The following is a 23914-nucleotide window of genomic DNA, read 5'->3' as shown; positions in this document are numbered from 1 at the left end:
AGTATTACAACATGAGGTTATTTTACAGGTGTAGGATTTAAAATACTTGAACCTCGTTAACAAAAAGAGACGATACTTTTTTTGAAACTCGATTCAATGTCACAGTCTAAATCAAAATGGTTTTTTGCATCATACTTTAGCCAATTTAGCATATTATTTCTACTTAAATATTTTTTTGAACGTCACTATTTTACAAACTGTTTCATTATTTTATAATATCGATTCAATATTTCCAGAAAGACGCAGGCCGCTCTATAGTTTTTATGAGTGAGGTGCTCTGTTCGGAGATTTCGGGATAATATGGATAATCCGTGCGCTTGAGATGAACGTTTCCAAGCGCTTTTATGAAACAACGTTTACAGTATTCTGTGGAACTACTCGATCGTAGCTCTAAATATATATATGTGATATGTGGGGACATCTCACACACGGCCATCCGACCCCAAGCTAGGCAGAACCTGTATTATGGGTGTCGGACAGCTGATATATCTACACAAATACATAGATAGATAGATACTAAATTAAAAAGTAACGTATTCTAAATAACGTTCGTTAATCTACACAGACGAGCTAATCTCCAATTTCACAATAGTCGGTTAAATCGTAACCAGGGAAAGGTTGATCAATTATACGTCATCTCCATATAAAATTCTTGACAGATGTGTCAAAAGTCAAGCAATAATTTAATACCTATTACCTTATTATGCTCTAACCGAATGTGGAGGAAATGTCACAGAGTCGGAGCCATTTTAATTACTGTGAGACTATAAATTCTATGTATCATTATTATGCAAGTAGTGGAAGAGATGGCAAGATTAAACAAGCAATAATTCCATAGCACAGCAAGCAATAATAATAAACCTAACTGTTAATTTAACACTCGCAAGCAATTCAATAGTTTCACTCACAACATACCAGCGCCAAATGGCCTCAATTTTATAAGTGCCGGTGCCTTTCTAACCATATGGATAATAAGAAATGCATAAATTGTTTGTATATATGAAAACAACCACCCAAGAACCTACAGTATAATAACTGAAGGTTCATTGTTGCTGACACCGGGTCGGGTGCTCGGGAACTCATCGGCTTCATTTCACGCGTAAGAGCACAAGCAAACTTCTATCTTATAGACACAATCACAATTTGTTTTGCAAGAAATCTGAAGCGTGTTTTCTTTAAATGTCGATATACTTACCTACATCTTTTTTGTCCTTAGACACTTACCGAGAAGGTGTCTGAGTTAAAATAGAATACAATTCCTATAATTACGAAAAAAAATACTTATTACATTATTCCCATTACAGATGTATTTTCGTACTTCAATTTAATGTAACCACGGAAATATTATTAAAATCTCCCCAAAACAAATGAGGTCATTAAAGAACATAATTCAAAAACGAACCGCACACTGGAAACGCTTTCACAGTAACGTACCTAAAAGCATTGTTCGCTGAAAAAATGTTTGGTGTTACAGCGTAATGCGTACCAAAGTACATTTGTAGCGGATTTATAAGGGAGTCCTCGGCTGGTTTATGATGACAATAGGGGCGCGAAATGCCGGGGGCGCCACCTCATTTCCTTCTGAAAGTTATAAAAACATATTGAAAATGAGATTCTGGAGAAAAAATCTCGGTGAATGTTATCTTGTTTTGTGATTTGCTTCCGTTCTAGCTACTGGTATCACACATGTCTTGTTGCTGCCGGTTTTAATAATGTATAGTTCAAACGAGCTTAGTACCTTGTTAATGCTTAGCTTATTTTAAGTAGAAGTGGAAATATTTATGGGTTTCTTTTAGCATTTTTGCTGATATCATACATGCCCAGTAGTGTACTTCTACTTGTTACTTGTACTCTTCGATCATATCGAAGCTTGCACTAATCAATAGTGTAATCCCGGCCTATCTATATCTACCGATATAATAATATTTTGACATATACCATATACATAAAGTTCAAATCTGACAAAATCCTATGAACGTGCCGGTGATTGAATATTTGAATAAATAGGCCTTTATTACAGCACATGTACCTATGTCAGATGCACTTTATTATGTTCTATTCTGATTGCCTTGTGTATAGGTACGGCCTTATAATCTCTTATGTAAAACTTCTTCATGGTTCAAAACCATGCTGATCTATCTTGGTGTTAAGAATTTATTTTTCGTGGTATTCAAACCGGGAGGGCTTTTATAAGAAAGATGGTTATGTTATGATTATGACGAACTATGCTTAATTTCACCAATATTAATTAATGCTTAAATAAATATCAGAGGTAACTAAAAGACAATATTAACATTAGCTCATGATTCATACATCATTGGCAAAATATTGTCATTTAATAATAGGTAATATCATAGAGATAATATTTATACATATTAAATAACGTCAACGCTCCATTGTAACGCAAACTGCATATTAATATTTTTGGATATGACGATGACGTAAAGATATTTTCATTCACAGTACTCAGACAGGAACCAATACCTGTATTTTATTTACCCAAAATAAACCATTCTTCATTCAAAACAAAGCCGGTAACTCGTAAGCAAACAGCGCCCAATCAGGGGACAACTCCAATCATCGCCAAATAACAATATCTCTTTTATCGTTCGTTCAACAAGCGAACACCAATTAGCGATGACACGAGAGACGCAAAGGGAAGACAGAGCTCCAGTTATCTTGCCGTTACTCTCATAATATCACTTGGTATTTTCCAAATGCGGGCCGTTGTGTGCACACCCTTAACTGTAGTCGCCGGCCAGTGTACGGTGAGGCTCGATCCGCTACGGACGTGCTACGCGCAACGGCTACGACGCTCGTAGCAAAGACGTGCGCTACGAAACTTTTGTAAAAATCAACTGTTGTAGGATTGAATAAGTTGAAGATTTTGTATGTTTGGTCGGTTGTAAAACTGATTGGTGGACCGATCGCTCGTGTTGTGCACTTAGTTCGGAAAGCATTCGTGAGTATTGAAGTTTCGTTTTTATTGTTGACTAATGTTTACCTTCGTGATGTATGGGTGATTGATGAATTGGAGTTCGGATCGTGCGGGCCGTGAAACTCGTGATTAATTATAACGCGTCATAATCGAAAGTGCTAAGTACTTGCATAATATTTTACCTAAATTCACTGTTGATGTAAGCGTCCACGTTTCGGAATCGTACGTAAGGGACGCAGTCAGTATTATTTATATAGAAATTCACACAAGCGCGTCCACTTCATCGGCATTGTCGACGCCGTTTTCCCACAAATTTATGAAAATGCGTTTGATCCGATACCGATACGAAGAGGCTTACCTTATTATGCACTTCCAGAGGGGGCAGTCGGTCGGAGGTGACCTGCAATCATGCCGTTTTTACAACAACAAAAAACTGTATTTATTTATATAGGTAGGTACATGAGGTCAATGGTCATTAATTAATGGGAATATTGTTTTATTTAGGTACTTAATCATAATAAGTAACTTAAACGCATCTAAGTAGTGAATATCTTATAATTATGTAATTAAATTGAAAATATTTAATAAATAAAACATACTTTAATAAATACTTTTTCTTTATAAATGAGTAAATTAGCAAACAAAAAAAATACACATTCATTACTGACCCATCTATTGGTATGCACCTATAAATAGACACCCAGATACCCACACCAAACTTGACTACCCCTTCTTTTTCCGTCCGGATTTCAAAACGTGCGATCTAAGTCGTTGTTCATTCTGTACCAAAGAATATAGAATTTTATCGATGTTCTTCAAATTCATATTGCTTTTGTTTTTGTAAAGCTTCTATCTTCAGCGGAATCGCTTTGAAGCAGTAAAGATAAAAGGAAAAATAATTGGCTTTGATGACAACACTCTTTAGTGAATGGTGAGACCTTTAGAATTTAATTAACGCTAAATAAACCAATGTTGTTGTAATTTTGATTAAGAACTGATTTAGTTACTCAGCCACTTCTCCACCGAAAGGTGCCTGGTCCAGGGCTAGCTTTATTAGGTCTCATGGTGTATACTTTGAGTTTCCTTTCTTTCTAGTTAAGTGCCTCTATGGCGTAGTAGAGAGGTAGAATCTATGGTCAGTGGTCCCACGTTTTATTCTCGGATAGGACAATAAATCTATGTTTCTTATTTGTAGTTTTCAAGTAGGTATGATCAGAAAACATTCAATACACATTATTTAGCCCGGATAAATTTAACGATGCTCATGATAAAATATTTGGAAACTCGCTCGCTCACATCGCGCAGCTTCGAGAGTGAACGTGAGGTAAAACTTATATTATGTCTTGCCGTACGTGTCTTGCCTCCCGTGCTAAGCGTACTATGGTCATCTAACATTGCTCTTGGAGTTTTACTTTACATTAGCAGCTTCCGTATAAGCTTCCACATATCGGTATCGTACGTATCGGATCAGAGGATTTTTTATAAATGTATGGAGAAACAGCGTCGGCAATGCCGATGAAGTGGACGCACTGGTGTGAATTTCTATGCAAAGAATACTTAATTCGATGCGTCCGTTCGTACGATACTGAAAGATGGACGCTTATCTTAAGCACACAATTCTTATTTTATTTTATTTTATTTATACATATTACACCTAATCAGCTACGTCAGCGATGCGATAATACATGCACTAGACTTAGGGAATGTGTCCAACAGCAGCTAAAAATCGACGAACGAGCAAGGTGAAAAATTAAGGGAGCGAAGGAGGTAAGATAATTTAAATCGTAAGAATATATCTACACAAAGTTTATATTATCCAAGTGACTCATAGCGTAGTAGGGAGTAAACCCTTAAGCATTAGAATACGGTTGACGATGTGAGATGGACAGTGGGACAGGTGCCCATTTTCTATCGCTTTTAGTTGTCGTCACGTGACTCTTACGCCTTGTTTCACAATGTCTGGTTAGTGGCTACCTGTAAGATAAAATACATGCTGTCACTCTCTGGTATTGTTTTTTTGACAGTTACAGTATGTGTATTTTATTTCACAGGTAGTCACTAAACAGACATTGTGAAACAGGGCCTTAGTGATATAGCGTTAACGTTGGCAGTGGACCGACGCCCTCAAATAGCCTCTACCGGAACACAACCTTAAGCTATGACTCTATGATACTATAGGTGCAATATGTGCTTAGGCGATTCAATGACATTTTGTTCTATGAAAACAGGAAGTAACTATTATAAATATAAAAGAGAATGGCCAAATCTGACCCGCTTTGCAGCCACTAACCAAACCTATTTTTATTCAGTGATAAAGATGTTCTCAATCAGGGAAAAATATAAAAGAGAAATAAACCACTTTTTTTTTAAAACCCTTTGCTTGAGAGAAACATCTAATACAGTACAAAGACTTGATCTTTCAGCACCTATATCTTCGTTCTCCCATGCCTCATAATAAAGTTTACACCAGGATCTACTGTAGTCATGGGCTACACATCAGTATAATATATGTTTCATCAATGGCTGCTCTGGCGGGTCATGGCGCCATAGAGAAATGGCCATTCTCCTTTATCATTGAATCGCCTCACTTAAAGCATACGTCGGTATTTATGCACTTTGAGTGCGTCCATGATTGTATAAACGTGCTTTATTTCAATTAAATTGGCAATAATCAATTGAGTTATGAGCTCAATATCATCCTGGCTTTTATTTTGTATTTAACTGCCTCAGTGGTGTATCGGCAGATTATTATTGCCAGATTTTCCGTGTGTACCTTAATAGTAATAAAAATAATGGCAAATAAATATTTTCCAACTTAAGTTTTGCGCTCGTTGCTAAAACCAAATATCCTGAGCTATTCTTATAGCTGAAGTAGTAAAAGATTAATACCTACGCTTACTTTATTTGTTGGGGGTTTATCAATCGGTTAGTGATAAATATAAAGGCAGGTAGTAAAAATCACATATACATTATATTATTCATCCATAATATTGTAAACAGTTTGTCAGTTTTAGTATACCTAATATTTTTCAACTATAATATCACAATAGTATTTAAACATATTATGTAAAACATGCAAGCTGAAGTGGCAGTGGGCTGGTCATATCTGCCGAAGAACCGATAACCGTTGGGGTAGACGAGTTCTCGAGTGGAGACCACGAACAGGCAAACGCAGCGTGGGACGCCCTCCTGCCCGCTGGACTGACGACCTTAGGCGGGTGGCGGGTAGTGGTTGTATGAGGAAGGCCGAGGACCGAGTGTTGTGGCGCTACTTGGGAGAGGCCTATGTCCAGCAGTGGATGATTATTGGCTGATGATGATGATGATGATGTAAAACATAATATGTATACTTACTTTTATCTTACTCCAAGAGATGTACCATGTACCCACGTCTTTACTCTTGACAGCTGTTGAGGGTTAAAACTGTGTACTTTAAGTAGTATGTATAACAGTATGCAATCTTCGATCACGACTTAAAGACAGTTGAATGTTTCAAGAAATCGATTAAATATAAAAACATAAGTACCTAACTAGTTTATATCTTTTTTTTTTCAACCTACAAATAGTGCACAGCAAATTTGATCCCAATTTTCTGATTAGAGATTATTATCTTAACTTAAATTATTACATTTCCGGAATCCTTCACCAAATAGGTACTTACTAGTACGTGTAACTGTAAATATGTATTATAAAATACATAGGTAATATTTATTTCAAATTTTATGAATATTCAAAGACTGGTTACTGGTCGCAAATACTTACTAACTGTGTCGAAACGAAAACTTACAAGTAGGTACAAAGACGTCTGTTATCTCCGACTGGAGTTAAGTGTTACTCAATTGTACACGGGCGATTTACTCAACTTGATAGGATTATCATCAAGAGTACACTTGATCCCTTGTTAAAGCTATTCAAAGGTTACTGACCAGGATTATATTTATTACACATTAAATTGAAATTTAAAATGTTTTTTTTTTTTTTTTAAAGATTTTATTATCACTCCACAGTCATTATGTCCGTGCCTTTTTGAGAGATCAATATATTGTGAGAGTTTGGTTGTTTTTTATCTTCATCTTTTAACTACATACACAGATTGGTTTGTCTTATTTGGCAGTTTTATCCACACTGAAACCCTTACCTATTTCAATCCTCATAAATTTACAAAACTCTACGAAATCATATGGATGTCTATGATCTGAACCTTGACAAGCATCTAGTAACTGGGTGGGGAAGGCCCAGGGCAGAGCGTTGTGTTGTGGCGCTCCTTGGTAGGCCTGTGCCCAGTAGTGGACGACTTCTGATGAAGAACGTTAAATTTTTTACAATACTATAAAAATCATATTAATTTTTACATCAACTCTCATTTAATCAGAACACAACCTAAACTTCGATTCAAGCCTAATATTCAATTTTCACATAATAATATTATGTCCATTCGGATTTTTGATAAACTTTATAATTATGTTGTACATGGAGATGATGTTGGTTCTCCATGAACAATATAATTATGTTTTTTTCCTCATTTCATTAAAGAGCACGCCCTCTATCGAAAAATTCAGTTTATCTCCTGAGCCAGAGTCATTAACGGACGTCGTTGTTGTCCCAGCTTATTATCGTTTAATTTATGGCCACACATTACCGTTTCGTGCGCCATTACCCCGCTGCTTGGCTAAAGGAATAAATAAAACACGTCAAACTTCATATGATAAACTCTGCTACGGTCGACTTGGTTCGATGCCGGGGGCTCGAGAAATTCGTCTTTGCAAATGAAAATGTTGTTCACACATGCTGTTTTCGCTTGCTTGCTTGCTGCGCCGCAATGTTCGTACCTAGTTAGTTAGGATTTTAATCAGCCAATATTTTAAAACATAAACGAATTACCTATGTGCAATTCTGATAACAATTTACCGGTTTTAAACCGGTAATTGAACTTAAATTACTTACATGTGCAGTAAGTAATTTAAGTTCAATTTTCATCCCGTAATTGCTTTTAAGTTAAATAAAATTTAAATACCAGCAAATATTAATTCCAGTAGAAAAACACAACTAGCTGTAAACCATTTTTCATCAAACATAAAATACTTTCACTACCTTCATTATACATTTTCGAAATAGCCAAGTTTGTAAGGAACAATATGGAGTTATTTAAACAGGTAAACGAAGTCCATAAAATTAACACTAGGAACAAAAACCAACTATCAGTGCCACAATCTAATATGCAAATTTTTAACAATAGCCTATACTTTAAATGCATAAAAATCTACAATAAACTTCCAACCATTATTAAATCCGAATTAAACTATAGTAAATTTCTTTCCAAATTAAAAACTCTACTAACACAGAAATGCTATTACACAGTAAATGAATACCTAGTTGATAACTAAAATAACTTACTATAAACACCTATCTTTGTTATTATGAACCAAATATTTATATTATTAACTACTCTATGTTAAATATTATAGTTTATTATGAATGTTAAAATTTAATGTAGATTTTATATCTTTATTATGTAAGCCAATACATACAAATTTGTTACTTTCTATTACTTACTTAGGATAATATTACCTAGATTAAGATTAAACTTGCTATGCCCTACAGGGCACTATGTTAAGAACCATTATGTCCATAATTTTAAGATCAGTGTAAAACTTACATAGTTGCAATAAACATATTACTATTACTATTACTATTTGTATTGTAATTCACCAATATAAAACTCTATGTTATGTCTTGTCATAGTAAATTAAAAGTTACTGGAATTATACGGCGGTCGTCCAATCCAATCATATTCTTGGAAATTCTCTTCACATCAACCTCTATTGAATCACCCTAACAATCAGAGCGAGCTCTATAAAATAAAAGTGGTCGAGTACATACCTTGACCCTACCCCGTCACAAAACAATATTATCCCGCGCAGAAGTCTTTTCAGACATGTCAAAGAAGGGTTAAAATTGTAAATTCTACAGACGGGCCCGACATTAAACAGGACCATGTTTGATGTGTAGAAACGCTCGCTCTATATTTGGCTAGGAGAGACACAGCTTAATAAACGCAAAGGAAAATGCACTGTCCGACGACCACACCAAGTTTACCTTTCCAAAGCGACTGCCTTCAGTTCAGCAGAACGGCAAAGCGGACCCTATCATAGTGGCAGTACATTTTAATGTCGCTTGTCTCCAGTCAGGAATTAAAGGCAGGTGCTTGTGTAAATGGCAAGTGCTCATGTGTCACTGTAGATCTTATGGCTGCGGCGGTACGGGTTGTTTTACGGCGTCCGGGTTTCAGATTACAAGACATGCGGCGGACGATAAGCGCCAGTCGTTATAGAGGTAGTCGTTGGCCCTCCAAATATAAACATCGTCCAGATGTGGCAGATAGCGGAGAGCTTTTTGCTCTAATGGTAGATTAGTTGGTCGAATATGTTGCGTGTGCCAACCCTAGACCGCGGGCGCCGTGACTTATTGAAATAGTGGAGTCTGACAATCTGATAGCGACAACCCTGGCGTACCTTTGAATACTTTTTATGGGGCAAAGTAGGGACGTTTGTTTCCGGTGAAAACATATAGTCCTTATGTTATTATGTTAATGGAATATATACAGGAATTCTATTTAAATAAAACATTTAAATATATTATTATTAAGATAGCCGGTGAGGAGATCCATATCAAAAACACAAGATGTAAAACTTTTAGAAAAAACGCAGTTATAGTAGCCTATTACTTGTATGAAGTGCGTTTTTTCTACAACTTGTTCAACCATTTTCAACAGCCTTGTAAGAAAAGGTGACTCATTGGGTCACCCATTCTTGAAACATAATACATACCTTATCTAACAACCTCTATATAACAACGCACGAAGAAATCATAAATTATTTGTAGATTAAGATGAATCTGTAAATTTTACATTAAACAACAGTTATACATACCTACATCTGAGTACACTTAATATAAGTAAAAGCAGACACACTCACATATTATTCACATCAGTGAGCATTTCAATATATCATAGAAACTCTTCAATGTATTTTATGCTTATGTATTCCTGCGTATTCAATCTTCGCTCGAACCATGTTTGTTTGCCTCATAATTAGGTTGCCCTTATGAATACAGGGTGATGTTCATCCCTAGTTGTCGGTAATTAACGGCTGAGATAGGAAATATTAATATTTATAAGCCAGTAAAACCGAGAGCGAATTTTCGTTATGTCTTAACTAACAAGCTCGAACCAGCACACTGAATTTTACAAGCCTACTTAACATAATGTTTAAGTGAATTATTGTCGACGATTTATTTTGCTTTTAAGACGTATTGTGGTCTATGCGTTGCTCTTTTAATTCTTAGTATGGGAATGAACAGACCAAAACAAAATAAATTTAAAAAATTAGACGGTTTAAAAACTAAGTATACTACTGAAATTAAAAAAATGCAAGGACTGTATCGAATGGCTAGTAAGAAGAACGAAAATGATATTGTATACTTGAAAACGTCACTGTGAAAAGAAAATTAAGAACAAATTAGTATTTTAATTAATTTGTACCTACCCGTTTAAATTATGAAAACACATTAATTAGTTATCGTTATTCTCTCCAAGGCTTTTAGGCAAATAAATGTGCGAGATTTTTTAATGGTAAGGAGGAAGACACAAGACGGTTCTTAATGGACCATTAAAAAGTTTTATTGCGACCCACTGTGGATGTCAGGAATAAGCTTATTAAAAATACACGATTTCGAATAATTTTCTTGTAATCTTCCAATTAAACAAAGAGTCAAAATTTTCGGGTTTAGTTCTCGTTGTGACCATAACAAATATGACTAGTGTAGACCGAATCTCATCGAATCAGTTAGATCCATATTTTTTTTGTCAAAAACATAATAATCTGTCTTTATTAATAACAGAAAAAAATTTAAATGATAAGATTGCCCTCAGTACCTGTACCATATATGAATTTTCATATACCTAATTATAGTAAAACACTGAGATAACACTGTGTATTGGATATTTATATACAGGGTGTTGCAAAATTGGTATACTAAGCCGAAACCTACATGTGCAGCATGGTATATCTAAGACCGAAACTGAAATCAGAATTTGGAAATTCGCGAAAAAAAATATCATTTTCCATAGTAAAAAGTCACGTGACCAACAAAGTTTCTATGGAAAATAAAAAAATAAAATCGCGAATTTTTTAATTCTGATTTCAGTTTAGACTTAGATATAACATGCTGAACATGTAGGTTCGGCTTAGTATACCCTTTTTGCAACACCCTGTAGATAAAACATTGCATAAAGGTACCTTACCTTTCATGATTAAACGTAGTCATTTAAACACACCGTATTGTTCTATGTTTATCCAAAACACATAAACTCGTTTACTTAATAGTAAACTTACCATAAATAGTTTTACACTTGGCTACGCAAATTATTCACATACAAGCACCCAAATAGTAATGATTTGCTTCGCTGTTCATGTATGTAATTATTCAGCATAATTACTGAATTAAAGTTATAAGTGAACGATACTCGATTACCCTTGCGAACTTAGAGCTACTAAATCAAACCAATGACTTTAAACTCGATAAATTAAATGTACGGTATTCTATAATTATGTGTAACGTAATAACACATCATTATTGAATATTTTGATCGAATCAAATCTATGTATCCTTTAGTAATCTGCAATAAGAATGCAAATGAACATAATTACTATATTTATTTATTTTATTTATTTAATTCTTTATTGCACAAATATAAAAATACATGTACAAAAGGTGGGCTTAATGCTAAGAGCATTTTCTACCAGCCAACCTACAGGAGGTGCAGGAATACAGGTACAAAAATGTGCAAAAAAAAAAAAAAAAAAAGGAAAAATGTAAGATGAAAGAACTAAAAACTAAATAGTCACTTAATAATTATCTTAATATATAATAACAATACATTCAAATAATTATATAAATTTATAAAAGATAATAATAATATACATATAATATTAGGATACATAACTATAATATATACAAACATATAATAATATAATATCCAGACAGGTACACGAAAATGCTATTTATTTAAGTTGCTGAGATAATGAGCGCGGGTTAGTCGCTTGAAGATGTGGCGAGAAGGGGCTTCTCTAATATTCTCGGGAAGATTATTCCATAGGCGAACGGCGGTGACAGCGAAGGAGTTAGACATAAAACCAGAATGGAAAGAGGGCAGTGCTAATAGATGATTATATATATATTTATTTATAGTTTATCTAACGCACGGGAAATCCATTATCGTCATCATTATTCTTTAAGCTAAAAACACCGTCTAAGCTGACATGAATGGCTATTATTCTCAGAAAAACAACTTTCTGATGCTTACTCGCCTATTAATGCTTCGCGCTGTAATAGCAGGGATAAAAACTGAAGCAAACACAATTGAAGTGACAGTTATCTGACTCCTAATATAACTGGTAAACCAAAACAAAAAAATCCTTATCCTCAAAAGAAAAAAAGTAACTTCATAAATAAGGCAACAGTCTCAAAAATTGTCCCCGAGATTAGGGCTCCGACTTCAGCGCTATCGACTAAATAAAAACCAATATCTGTATCGCGCGAGACTTTCTTTGCAATCCATTTGCTTCAGGATCGCAGTGGGAACGGCTGGGGCGCTTATTCCGGGCCCTTTCGGGGCACACTTGAGGAGCCCTGCCTTTGGGCCCCTCTTCCGCCCCTCGAGAAATGCCCGAGATAAGAGAGACGTTTTGGCACCATTCATGTTTATAGCAGGGCAAATGGCCCTACAATACTGCGCACTTATTATAAACAAGTACGCGCGATAAAAGGCCTTCTTGGCTATGATTGAAAAATGTCATTCTGCTTTATGATCTCAGTTGCACCAAGATTTCATTTGTGGATTTTTCTGACTTCTCAGTTTTAGTACAGTCGTTTGGAGATATGATTTATGTACGTTTATGTGTGCGAGTGCATTTGCCGGGTACCGAGCTGTCTATGTACTACGAGCGCAAATGCTCAAGGGGAAATGGTGTATATTAGGTATGTATTGACAAGTACGTGTAACGAGGATGATATCGGGTATAAATAAAGTGAGTAGGTATCACGTTAGTAAATTCACTTGATACTTTATTTAATAGCTCTATATAGTAAGTATAAGGTACATAATTCAAAATAATGTACCTTGTTAAAAAAAATTAACATTTCTATGTATTGGGAATAGCTTAATTATTTAGTGGTAAACATAATGTATGACCATACCTGTAATTTAATTACTTTAAAGAACCTATTTCGAGAATCTACATTATTACTTACATGTATTTTATATATTTTATTTTATTGTACAGAGTGTGGACTTAATGCTTAAAGTATTTTCGCCCAGTTAACGCTAGACGTTGTAGACGTAACATAAAAGTCATCAGCAAATAGCCAGATTCTAATCTAAATTATAATCAGTGAAGAACATTAAAGAAACATCGAGAACGGTTATTACGTAGACTGAACGAAACCTTAACGTTACTTTATTTTGCAAAATATAGTCGTCGTAAAATTTTACGTACGTCGTTGTACAGAAAGGTGACACCTATACGACGGTATCGCAGTGTTTTGTAGATATACCCCCTTATTCATAGAAAAGTTACAATACGTTTTAACTAATAAACTGTTTTGTCCCTCTCTGTCAAGAAACAAATTGTTCTTTGTCGGAGAGGGACAAAACAGTTTATTAGTTAAAACGTATTGTAACTTCTCTATGAATAAGGGGGATAGAATATATACAGAGCTGTTTCACAGCGTAGAAAATATATCAGAAACGCCATACAAATGAACCATATAAAATATGTGTGTTATTTATACGTTTACATATCTACTTAGTATTTTTTTCCGGTAGGTACCTATACGCTTGCCTTCAAAACACACCAACTCCTATCTTATCTACATATAGGTAAATTCTTTCAATAGGATTCTAAGAACCGCCACATCAATCGTTCGAAATCAAGAGGCTTTCTGTTCTCATCGGCTTAAAATGTACGCATGTGTCCTATGGGGGCAAAAAGTTTCTGTTTTCATGAAATTGGTATTCTCCATTTTTGTTTTATTACCAAAAAAACTCTAAAGATTTATCGCTCCCTCCACTTTGCATTAATTTCGCATTCATTACACATCTCTTGGAAATGCGTTGAGTTTTTGCGATGAAATTGGGTGTAAATAATATTCAGGCCGCGACACACAAAAAATGCTCGCATATAGCATAAATCGGGTGGAAGATAATATTTCTCATGCGTTCTCAATCTGCTTTTCAAATTTCATTTTTAATTCAGTTACCTTTACCATCTTGCTTAAGTTTATTCAAATAAAATGTTGTTGGACGATTGTCGTACAAAAAATTCACTTCAAAATTAAAAAGTTAGTTTTATATATTGAATACTAGGTAGGTACTTTTGAATTTTGACCAGCTACTATACTACCACCGACCGACACATTAGCAATTAAGCCTCTTCTCTCACTACGGGACTCTCAAGCGACGCAACGTTGACACAACCCATGATCGACTATAAAAACTGGTCTTTGACGCGTCGTCGTTGACTCAGCAAATACCGACAAACCGACCAAGGGTTGCGTCGCAGTCGCGTCGTTTGAGAGTCGCGTAGTGGGAGAAGGGGCTAAGAATCCATGAGCGTTGCTCATCTGTCATACATCCGTCAGATTTGACTAGCGAGCGACGCTGCTTTAGGATGGTTATTTGCTATTGTTCGGTCGTGGTCACCCTACACGTATTTGGATTATGTTTACAAGATACCTGTACACACTGACAACGTATACAAGCGTAGGTACACTCCCCCCATGTATCCACCGGCGACTAGTCGGTGCAACAACACCCCCTTGTCTTCGTGGATCACCCCGGGCGGGAATGTGTTGATGTCCCGACAACTACTATTAAGTAAACCACATGCAAACTCCAGTCTGGATACGTAATGGAGATTAATTGTTGCTTTCAGATGAACACTTGGAAACTTTGCAAATTATACTTAGAGTCTTTAGTTTGGAGATGCGCTACAGTCAACGCTCTTACCATCTATCAAGTCTACTAAGATTCTGTCTTTTCCGCATGATACAGTGTCGTGAATATTTGAATTATCTATAAATAAAGTACCCATACTTTAAAGCGTAGGTATAATTTAACCAGTAACGTTAGTTTTATTAGCACTGAACCCTCACTTAACAGTTGAAAACCCATCTCATCACTCATCCCTAAGCACTGCATCAGACCCCTAAGTGAAATTGGAGAAACGATAAACTAAAACATTGTTGCAAATCCGAAGGCCGAAATCACTTGGTAGTTACGGAGCGGGCGGCTGAGAATCATTTATCTAAAAGCTGCTCCCCTCAGCCATCAAAACTAAATCAACTAGGGCGAGGAACATAAACTGAACCGCCCTTGCAGTTAGATAAAATGTAGAGGGAAGTTTCATTCACTCCGGTGACACCGCACGGAGGTCGCACCGCTCCGTAACGACATCTCATACCGACCGATCGCTCTATTTGACTACGCCTCATATCACCAGGCTGGAGGGTACTTAGAGCAACGTTATTGGAAAACTCCAGCCGTCTTGCGCGATTCACGAGATGTTCTCTTGTCTAGCAAACACTTACGAAAAAGACGGGCGATATTCAAGAGTCTGTTACTAACTTTATCTCCAATTAAATTCGTAATTGGTGGTGCTGCTGGCATACGAATTAGGTTAAGAAAAAGGAGCATCTTTCGAGGCGGACCGCTCGGCCTCCGAGGGTTATGTCGGTACCTCGAGACGAGCGGGGCAGCTGGTGCGGTAATTAAGCGCATCTGCCTACCCTCAATTTTGAAACGCGGTAGATGAAAGTTGCCCCTCGCTGCTCGGGTCCATTCGGGACACCAAATTGCTAAACTTTCAATTAAAGAGTTGTTATTCAAACCGCTCCGCTGCTTCGAGGCTAGAATTGAATTTTATTTCTTAGCGCAAACTGTCTGCCACTCCTCAAAGTTCTTATTACGATTATTTCGCTGAAGTACTCCAAAGTAGAAGGAGAGAACACCGTATCTGAATCAACATGCAATATGTATACTTACCTATATCAAGACATAAATTGGAATGGACAAACTGTCTAACTTCAACCAATAAATAGTGAATACTTATTCAAGTATTCATAATAGCCACCTTAGCAACGATAAAAGATGTAATTTGGATAGACTCTGACTAAACAATAGAGTAGTTTCCATGATATGAAAATCATTGAGCTCTACTAATTAAAAAAATACTTGTACATATTTAAAAAGTAACTTACTGTAACGTTTGTCTCGTATCTTTTTTCAGATTTGTTCGTGGTCCTAGGGGCTCAGGCTCGATGTTGGAAAGGCGAGGCGAGGGGGGGGAGCATGCTGCCACATCTCCTCCTACTTAGCGCCGCGCTGGCCATGGCCAACCCTGGCAAGCTCATAGGTAAGTAAACTATTCACTTCCTCCTATTGTATGGTGCCCTGGTACTCACTACTTGGTTCTGCAGTATCCATGGTAACCTGATTATAAGTTAAAACCCTTGTATGAACTTCTTCTGACCTTCTGATATCTTGTGCAGTCCTGGTACGTATTAATACCGTGCTGGCCAACCACAGACCAACCCACGTACGAAGACACGTACCTACCTACCTACCTACCTAATTAACTTCTCTATATTCTCGTCATGGTCACGAAAAACCTTAGCAAGCTCCTTTTGATAGTATAAAATTAACAACAAAATGTTTCTTTTAATTCCTTTATGCCATTACCACACTTTAATTATTTTCAACAAATAAGAGTTTACACTCCCATGAGGCGGCAGACGCGTCACGCTCACCCCCTGTTGTTCTTCACAAACAATAATAACACAAAACTTGGAAAGTTAGAACAATTTCAGCTCTAAATTTACATAAACCTTCGCGCCTCGTGTTCAATTTCGCTTGTTTTCTTTTTACCTTTGGCCCGTCGCGCCCGGTGGCTCTGTCCCTAACTCATTTTGTTCGGTGGATACTTCTTCTGGTTTATAGGTTTTTTACGTTGTTCTGCAGCTGAATCGCTATTAGGGATTTCTTGAAAAGTTTTCTTTTATAGTTTGGTAGGCGTCCGGTTATTAAATTCTCAACATAGGTAATAGAGTTCGGATAATTTAAACTGTAACAAAAAAAATCATCAAGTTAAAAAAAACAGTTGTAACTTAACTGTTTAAACGAGAGGTTTTAGTATTTAATCACATAAGATCTTTACAAGTTGGTCCCAACGGCCGGTCACTCATACTCGGACTTCGTCGCCGTATACGTACAGATAAATAGATTCAGATTAGAAACATAAACCTTATACATAGATACACGTTATAATTTACCTAATATGGAGATTTCTCCATCCATACGCAAAACATCCACTATTATTGTAAGTCAAAACCCCTATACAACAACATGTCTACCCTCAGCAAAGCCCGGGCATAATCTCTATTCCTTCAAATAAACAATATTCATCGTAAGAAAATAAAAGGTAAAAGAGTCGGCGTAGCTGTGTTTGTGAACTTGGAATCGAACCCGGGGAAGGTTATGTTTGTGGGATCATCGGCTTATCTGAGACGTGAGGGAAAAACACATTTCCCTCATAAATATTTACTTTATGAAATAACATACATAGCGACAGGTTTTGTCTATCCGAAAGACACATAAACGGGTGACGAGCTAAGCCTACTTCGACTTGCGGAATGTCTCGATTAAATTGATTTTGGCTTTAGTGGGTGCTTCCAGGGTGTTATAAGTTTCATATCACTCTATGTCTATTAGTATTAAGTAATCCATAGAACTGATTCAATTTACTTTAAGTCTAAAAACAAAGGGTTAAACTATCTACCGATAGGGTGTGGCAGGTGTGCATCTCACCATGATACCTCTGAATATTACCATCATGGGAATACTTGTGGTCTAAAATTCCTTTTAAAGCTTTATTTTATGCTAGTAGTTTTTTTTTATTGAATCCTTATATCACAAACCATCAGAGTTGCGATACCGCTGATTTTATCACGGAATTACACACATACCACGAACAAAAGGGTACTACGTATATTCAATGGATCGGATAAGTGAATTAATAATGCAATATCGTTCATCAATTCATGGAGTGCATCGTGATCCGACCGAATCCTCGTATTCTGGTTGAATTAGCTCCGAATTGGAGCAAAAATCGCGTCAATTAATTTAAATGAAATTAATATAATGTAAATACTTAAAGGTAAAGTTTAAAGGTTGTCTCGAAGAAATAGCTTTCAGCGATAAGACCGCCAATTATACTTATGTGTTAGAGCTTTGTAACTTCTGTTTTTGTGTGTGCACAAATAAAGAAGATTCTACAGGTGTTGCAAAAAGGGTATAAGCCGAAACCTACATTTGCATCATGTTATATCTATGCCCGAAAATTATATCAAAATTTCAAAATTCGCAAAAAACACACAACACCCTGTATGTATCTATCTGGTCTTTGGACATACAGTCAACCAGTGGTAGTTAGTGATTCTCCTCTTCTGCGGAAGGTCATTTATTTGAACTACCGACTTGAACATACATTTGCTTAGACGCATAAAGGTGTTTGCTCTCGCTCTCTAGTGGTTTGTTGCCTTCTGTGCTACCACAGGTGTACTTAGTACTATTGATTGCTGGACCATGAAATTCTGTGGGGTTAGTATAGTATATTATGATCCTGTAAAATTCATGCCTTGAGGCTTGCTGTATACGTACCAGCTGAATTTTATAGGTATACATGTCTCTTTTAAACTGGAATTTCTAAACAATATAAATAAAGTAAAACAACCACATTTCACACAGCTAAATCGCTATTTACATTCTGAGAGATACAAGATGCTCTTTTTAAACGTGTATTAACTCCTCTTTTTAGATTAGGGTTTATAATAATGAATGTTACAAAATTCAAAAAGCGATCGCTCATCAATAACCCTACTATCTTGGACTGGATTCTGGTAGGTACACCCATTATTACTCACATCCAAAAATCGAAACCTCGGAAAAATCTGTGAAATCCTAATGCCAAGGATCCGTACATCATCCTTTTGGCACACACAATGATTGTTCCAACACTAAACCTCGGGAATCTTTATGAATGGGCTGAGGGAAAACGGCTTCCACCTTGATAGAGTTATATTAAATTGGAGTTTTTTATCTTCATAAAAGTCAGGAGAAGTTTTACACCTATTTTTTCCACAAAAGTTTTCCGTGAAACTCGCCAGTCAGATTGTCTTTTTCAAGCTCTTTATTTGAATAATATCAAAGATATTTATGAATATTTTATGGATATGAGTGTAGGAATGATTTATGCTCGTTTATGTTCCATACAAAGTATCACCGACAAACAAACAAAAATATATAACTTCGCGTACTTAACTTAGATATCTCGTACCATAACGCACAGACAAAGATATGGATTTAAAATAGTTGAGTAAAAGACAAGGGCAACGTACCTACAGTTCATCAAATTGAAAGCGAAGCCCATAGACTGCACATTCCAACTCAAATCTCTATTGAATCAACGTAACCGAATCCGGCCCGTTTGCAGAAACCCTCTCTTCAAATAACTACGTCTTCTTTAAAGGCAAATGGAGACGGGGCCAGCGAAATACGGTATTCCCGGTGGACGTTTAATCTTTTAAATGTACAAATCGCTCGTTATGTAAATGAAATCTCTAATAAATTTGAACTGCTTTCATAAGCCAATTTGCAAATGATGAATGAAACAATGGCTACCTCGTTTTACCAATATTTTCTCTCAACTGCCTTTGTGGTTCAGTGGTAGATGTTTTGCATTTTGTGGAGAACCCGTGTTAGATCCCAGGTTTAGAATATCAATCTGTTTTTTCTAAATATTACTACTAGTTACTAGTTTTGTTTAGGATAAGTCTCATCGCCTGATGTTCGGAAAGTGCAATGATCAATGTTCTCGGGTGAGAAGAAAAATGTGTACAAGAACATTAAGTTTTATTTTAATAATATTTGGTTTAAAATACAAGAATGTCGACTAGCACGTGGGTTGGATATCCCTGATTTCAATAGTTTGCGAATATCTCGTCCTCATGAACCCACGCTTCCAATCCGAGCTATTTATTTAATCCGTGTCCTCTTCGGCATCCAAACTATGTCAAGAGTAGCAAATTGTGCCTATTCATACATTGAAAAGAGGAATTAAATGAATGTACCTGCAATTTGCACGGAGGAAATGAAGCTGACTCTAAATTGTTTTCAAAATGCATGTGGAAGCGAATGAAAAAGTCACGTCTCAATTTCGCGGACTGTGAATAGGGTTAATAAAATAGTGGTTAACCGCCATTGAGCAGAGAAAACAATAAATGCACATGCAGGCCATAAGCACGCAATATAATTAATTAAATGTGGTTTTAGAGTTCTGAAGCATTTTTGCAGGAAATGCCATAAAGAGATGTTGAATGCATCGAACGCGCGATTGTTATTCAACTATAACTTAGGTATACTGTGACTATTTTAAATATAATTTGTATTCTATCTATATTTCTGACTGTGCTGAAATCTAACAGATCCCATAATAATATAGCTACAACGACGAGGTTTTAATGGGCCTGACTCCTGAGACTCAAGTGAATTCGTATATAGTAGGTCAGTTAGTAAATAAAAACCCGAATCAGACTGACCCATCTGTATCCGCTGACATCCGTCGCTACCAGGCGCACAGATTACAGCAGCAGTAGATAGTTTAAAAATAAAAAAAATGTTGCCAGCACTCTCGCTGCACAATGACGCAGTGTCAAGTGCAGAAAATTATGTCTATTCAAGCGAGGCTGAGGATTAAGCGAAACGAGGACGCATCTTCTGGCCGACTTCTGCTTGCCTAGTACATTGGGCTCGAATTTCAACTCTTGGCTTCAGGCAGCCGTATGGCGGATTTGCCTGAAATTTTCAATATTTACTTGCCTACTTATCAGTTTCTGTGGATTTTTAGAAGGTTAATAAACAACTTTTATTTTACAATTACCTTAAAAATGTAAAAAATATTAGAAAAAAACTTTTTTATAAAAATACAGATTTAAAAAAATTGCCAACATTTGATATAGTTATCTATTATACAAATCATACCATTATCCCGCTTCAAATCATTTTCAAAATCCGCAAACGGCCGTTTTGCATTCCACGAAATTATAAGAAACAAATGGACAGACATTAAAAGTGGAATCGAATGTTTCCGCGGGACGAAAAGTATTCGCGACAGACGCCCAAGAATACCGAGTAATGTCCTCTGGCACTAATTAAAACTTTGGGAGCTGCGAGAAAAAGGGTTAAGAAATATGGCATTGGGTGGATAGTAATGGCGCCCAGCCTTGTTTAATTTCACCACTTTTTCTTTTGGAACGACGAGAGATATTTAAACTTGCAACGCCCGGCCCGCTCTGCTAGATTAAATGCACTTGGCGTTTCTTTCCAGATGTAAATAGAGTCTATTTATTAACTTAATTGAGACTTCCGCTTTCATTTGTACAATTTCTCAATTTTGATGGATGCATCATTGTGATGAGAAAAGCGATTACATACTACTTACCGCCAACGATGTACCTACTCATAGTAAATACTCACTATCATTTTCAAATGGATTTAAATAAATTACCTATAAGCATAATCAAAATACTAACAAACACCCTTTATTTTAAACAAACAGCTCAGATACCATTACATAATTAAAATTATTCTTAGTAAATATCGAAAGCATAACGAGGCTCATTGCCTCGTTGCTCAAAGCTTATTCTGCGGGAGAGCCAAGAGCCAAACGCGTGAAAGAAATGTTATTATTCTGAGATCGCTTCTTTGGAACAATGCGAATGACGTCCGACGTCGGGCCAAAAATGATTGATGACCAAATTAATTAATACGGCTCCTTCTATGTAGCAGAAAAAATCACCTTACAGGCCACAGGCTCTCTCACAAAGTCTATTCTTAACAATATTGCGTGAGGAGTACAGGCGAAAATATGTCGTATTGCTGCAAATTTGTACACTCTGGTTGTTCTCTGGTTGTGGTTATAAGTAGTCATTATTTATAATTTTAAGTCCGTTTAACCGTTGATTTCATTAAATAAATACACTCACGGGCAATGAAAGGTTTCCACTGAGAAAAGAACCAAATTACTCCTAAACGGAAAAGGCTAGCTTAATAACGCCTTCTGCAACATTGAAGTACATTTAACAGAGCATCATGATATTACCAACGAAAAACAGTAACATTTTGTTCATATTTTAAATGAAATGTTTGAAAAAAATTGTGTTGTTTGGTGTCGGAATTTTGTGAGTGGAACTTTTTCATTGCCCGTGAGTGTAGTTGTTAGTAGATACTAGGTTTGATAACCGTTTTATAAAAGGAGGTATTGATGATCCTTTTTTGATTTATGAAAAGAAAGTACGGTGACAAGTAACATGACATTTTGACATATAAAATAACAAACTTTGAGATCAATAATAAAAGCTATTGAAGGAAGATCATTTCTATTTATTGTGAGATATTTGACCAATTCTCTACATTTGTGGTCCAATCGAGTCCGGCATGGATCGACCACTACGCCGTAGTGCTAGATTAAACAAAAATGAAGTAAGTGCTGACCAAGAAAGTAGGCCTGACGACCAACAGCCGAGGGTGCCGTGCTCCGATCGATCATCGAGCACGCGCTCCAGCGCCGCGACCATGCGCCGGCTGGCGGAGGCTCGAGCGGCTCGAGAGCTTGCCGAGCTGGAGGAGAGACGGCTGGAAATTGAACAACGGCGCCTGGAAGAGCAACGACAGTTGGAGCAACGGCGCCTGGAGGCTGAGCGCGCAAGGATAGAGGCTGGACTAGAGGAGGAAAAGGCCCAATTAGAAGTCGAGGAGGTGGAGAAGGCCTCAAGTCGTGCCTCGCTTTCACGAGTGGTACATTGGCTTAATCAAAATCACCCGCCCAAGTCTGAAGCGAATCGAAGTGATAAATTGCTAGGCCGCCTGTCAGCCAGAGACCTGCCTACGTTCTCTGGCGATGCACTCGAATGGCTGCGCTTCAAACACGCCTTCGAGTCGACAACGAGAATAGGCCAGTACTCGGAAGACGAAAACGTAGCCCGCCTACAGAGATGCCTGCGTGGAGAGGCGTGGGAGACGGTAGCGGCCCGCATCATCACCGTGTCCTCGGCCCAAGAGATCATGAAGACCCTCGAAATGCGCTTTGGAAGACCAGATCTTATAGTGCAGAAGATTATTGGAGAAATAAAGAAAATACCGAAGCTAAGTGGCTCTAGGACGGAGTTAGTGACGCTCGCGACTAAAGTTTCGAATTGTTTAGCTGCAATCGCAGCGACCAACTGTTCAGATTATTTATACAGCCCGGATTTGGTAATGGAAATTGTAAATAAATTAACTGAGAACTTAGTTTATAGGTGGATAGATTATAGCGTTACCCAAGATGCCGCCCGCCGTCCGAAATTAGCCGCATTATCCGATTATTTGATGCGTGAGGCCGAACTAGTGTGTAGGGCTGGGGTAATGGAGCCGCAACTAAAGACTAAGACTTTTTCCTCAGGTTTTGGCCGTCATCCTGTGCTCGCGATGGTCGATGATTATTCCGATTCCGGTGCGACCAATGCGAATAATATGGCTTCGATCAATGCAGTTTCCTTTCAGAAGCGCGGTGGGCAGACCGACACAACACGACCATACTGTCCCTTCTGCGAGAAAGATGGTCACGACTTGGACAGCTGTTCTCCATTTAGTTCTAGGTCTGTGGACGAGAGATGGGACTGGATTTGTAATAAGAAGCTGTGTTTCAAATGTTTCAGCCCCAAACATCGACGTGAGCGCTGCAGGTCCAGACGTCAATGTGCCACGTGTAGTCGTGGGCACCACACATTGCTTCATCGCGAAGACTGGCTAAATTGGACCAAAAG

General features: G+C 37.0%; 1 protein-coding gene across 1 annotated transcript in view; it reads left to right on the top strand.

Moving 5' to 3' along the window:
- The first annotated feature begins 2775 nt into the window (after window positions 1-2775).
- Window positions 2776-23914, top strand: part of LOC105394925 (lachesin) — a 46203-nt gene continuing 25064 nt past the window's right edge. The window contains exons 1-2 of the mRNA XM_038112438.2: window positions 2776-2962; window positions 16285-16410. Of these exons, the coding sequence (XP_037968366.1) occupies window positions 16347-16410 (64 nt within the window). The 5' untranslated portion in view covers window positions 2776-2962; window positions 16285-16346. The remainder of the gene's footprint in view (window positions 2963-16284; window positions 16411-23914) is intronic.

This window comes from Plutella xylostella, chromosome 5 (assembly GCF_932276165.1).
Source record: "Plutella xylostella chromosome 5, ilPluXylo3.1, whole genome shotgun sequence".
Lineage (NCBI taxonomy): Eukaryota > Metazoa > Arthropoda > Insecta > Lepidoptera > Plutellidae > Plutella > Plutella xylostella.
The sequence above is the reverse complement of the archived record's forward strand: the minus strand, read 5'-3'. Positions and strand labels throughout refer to the sequence as shown.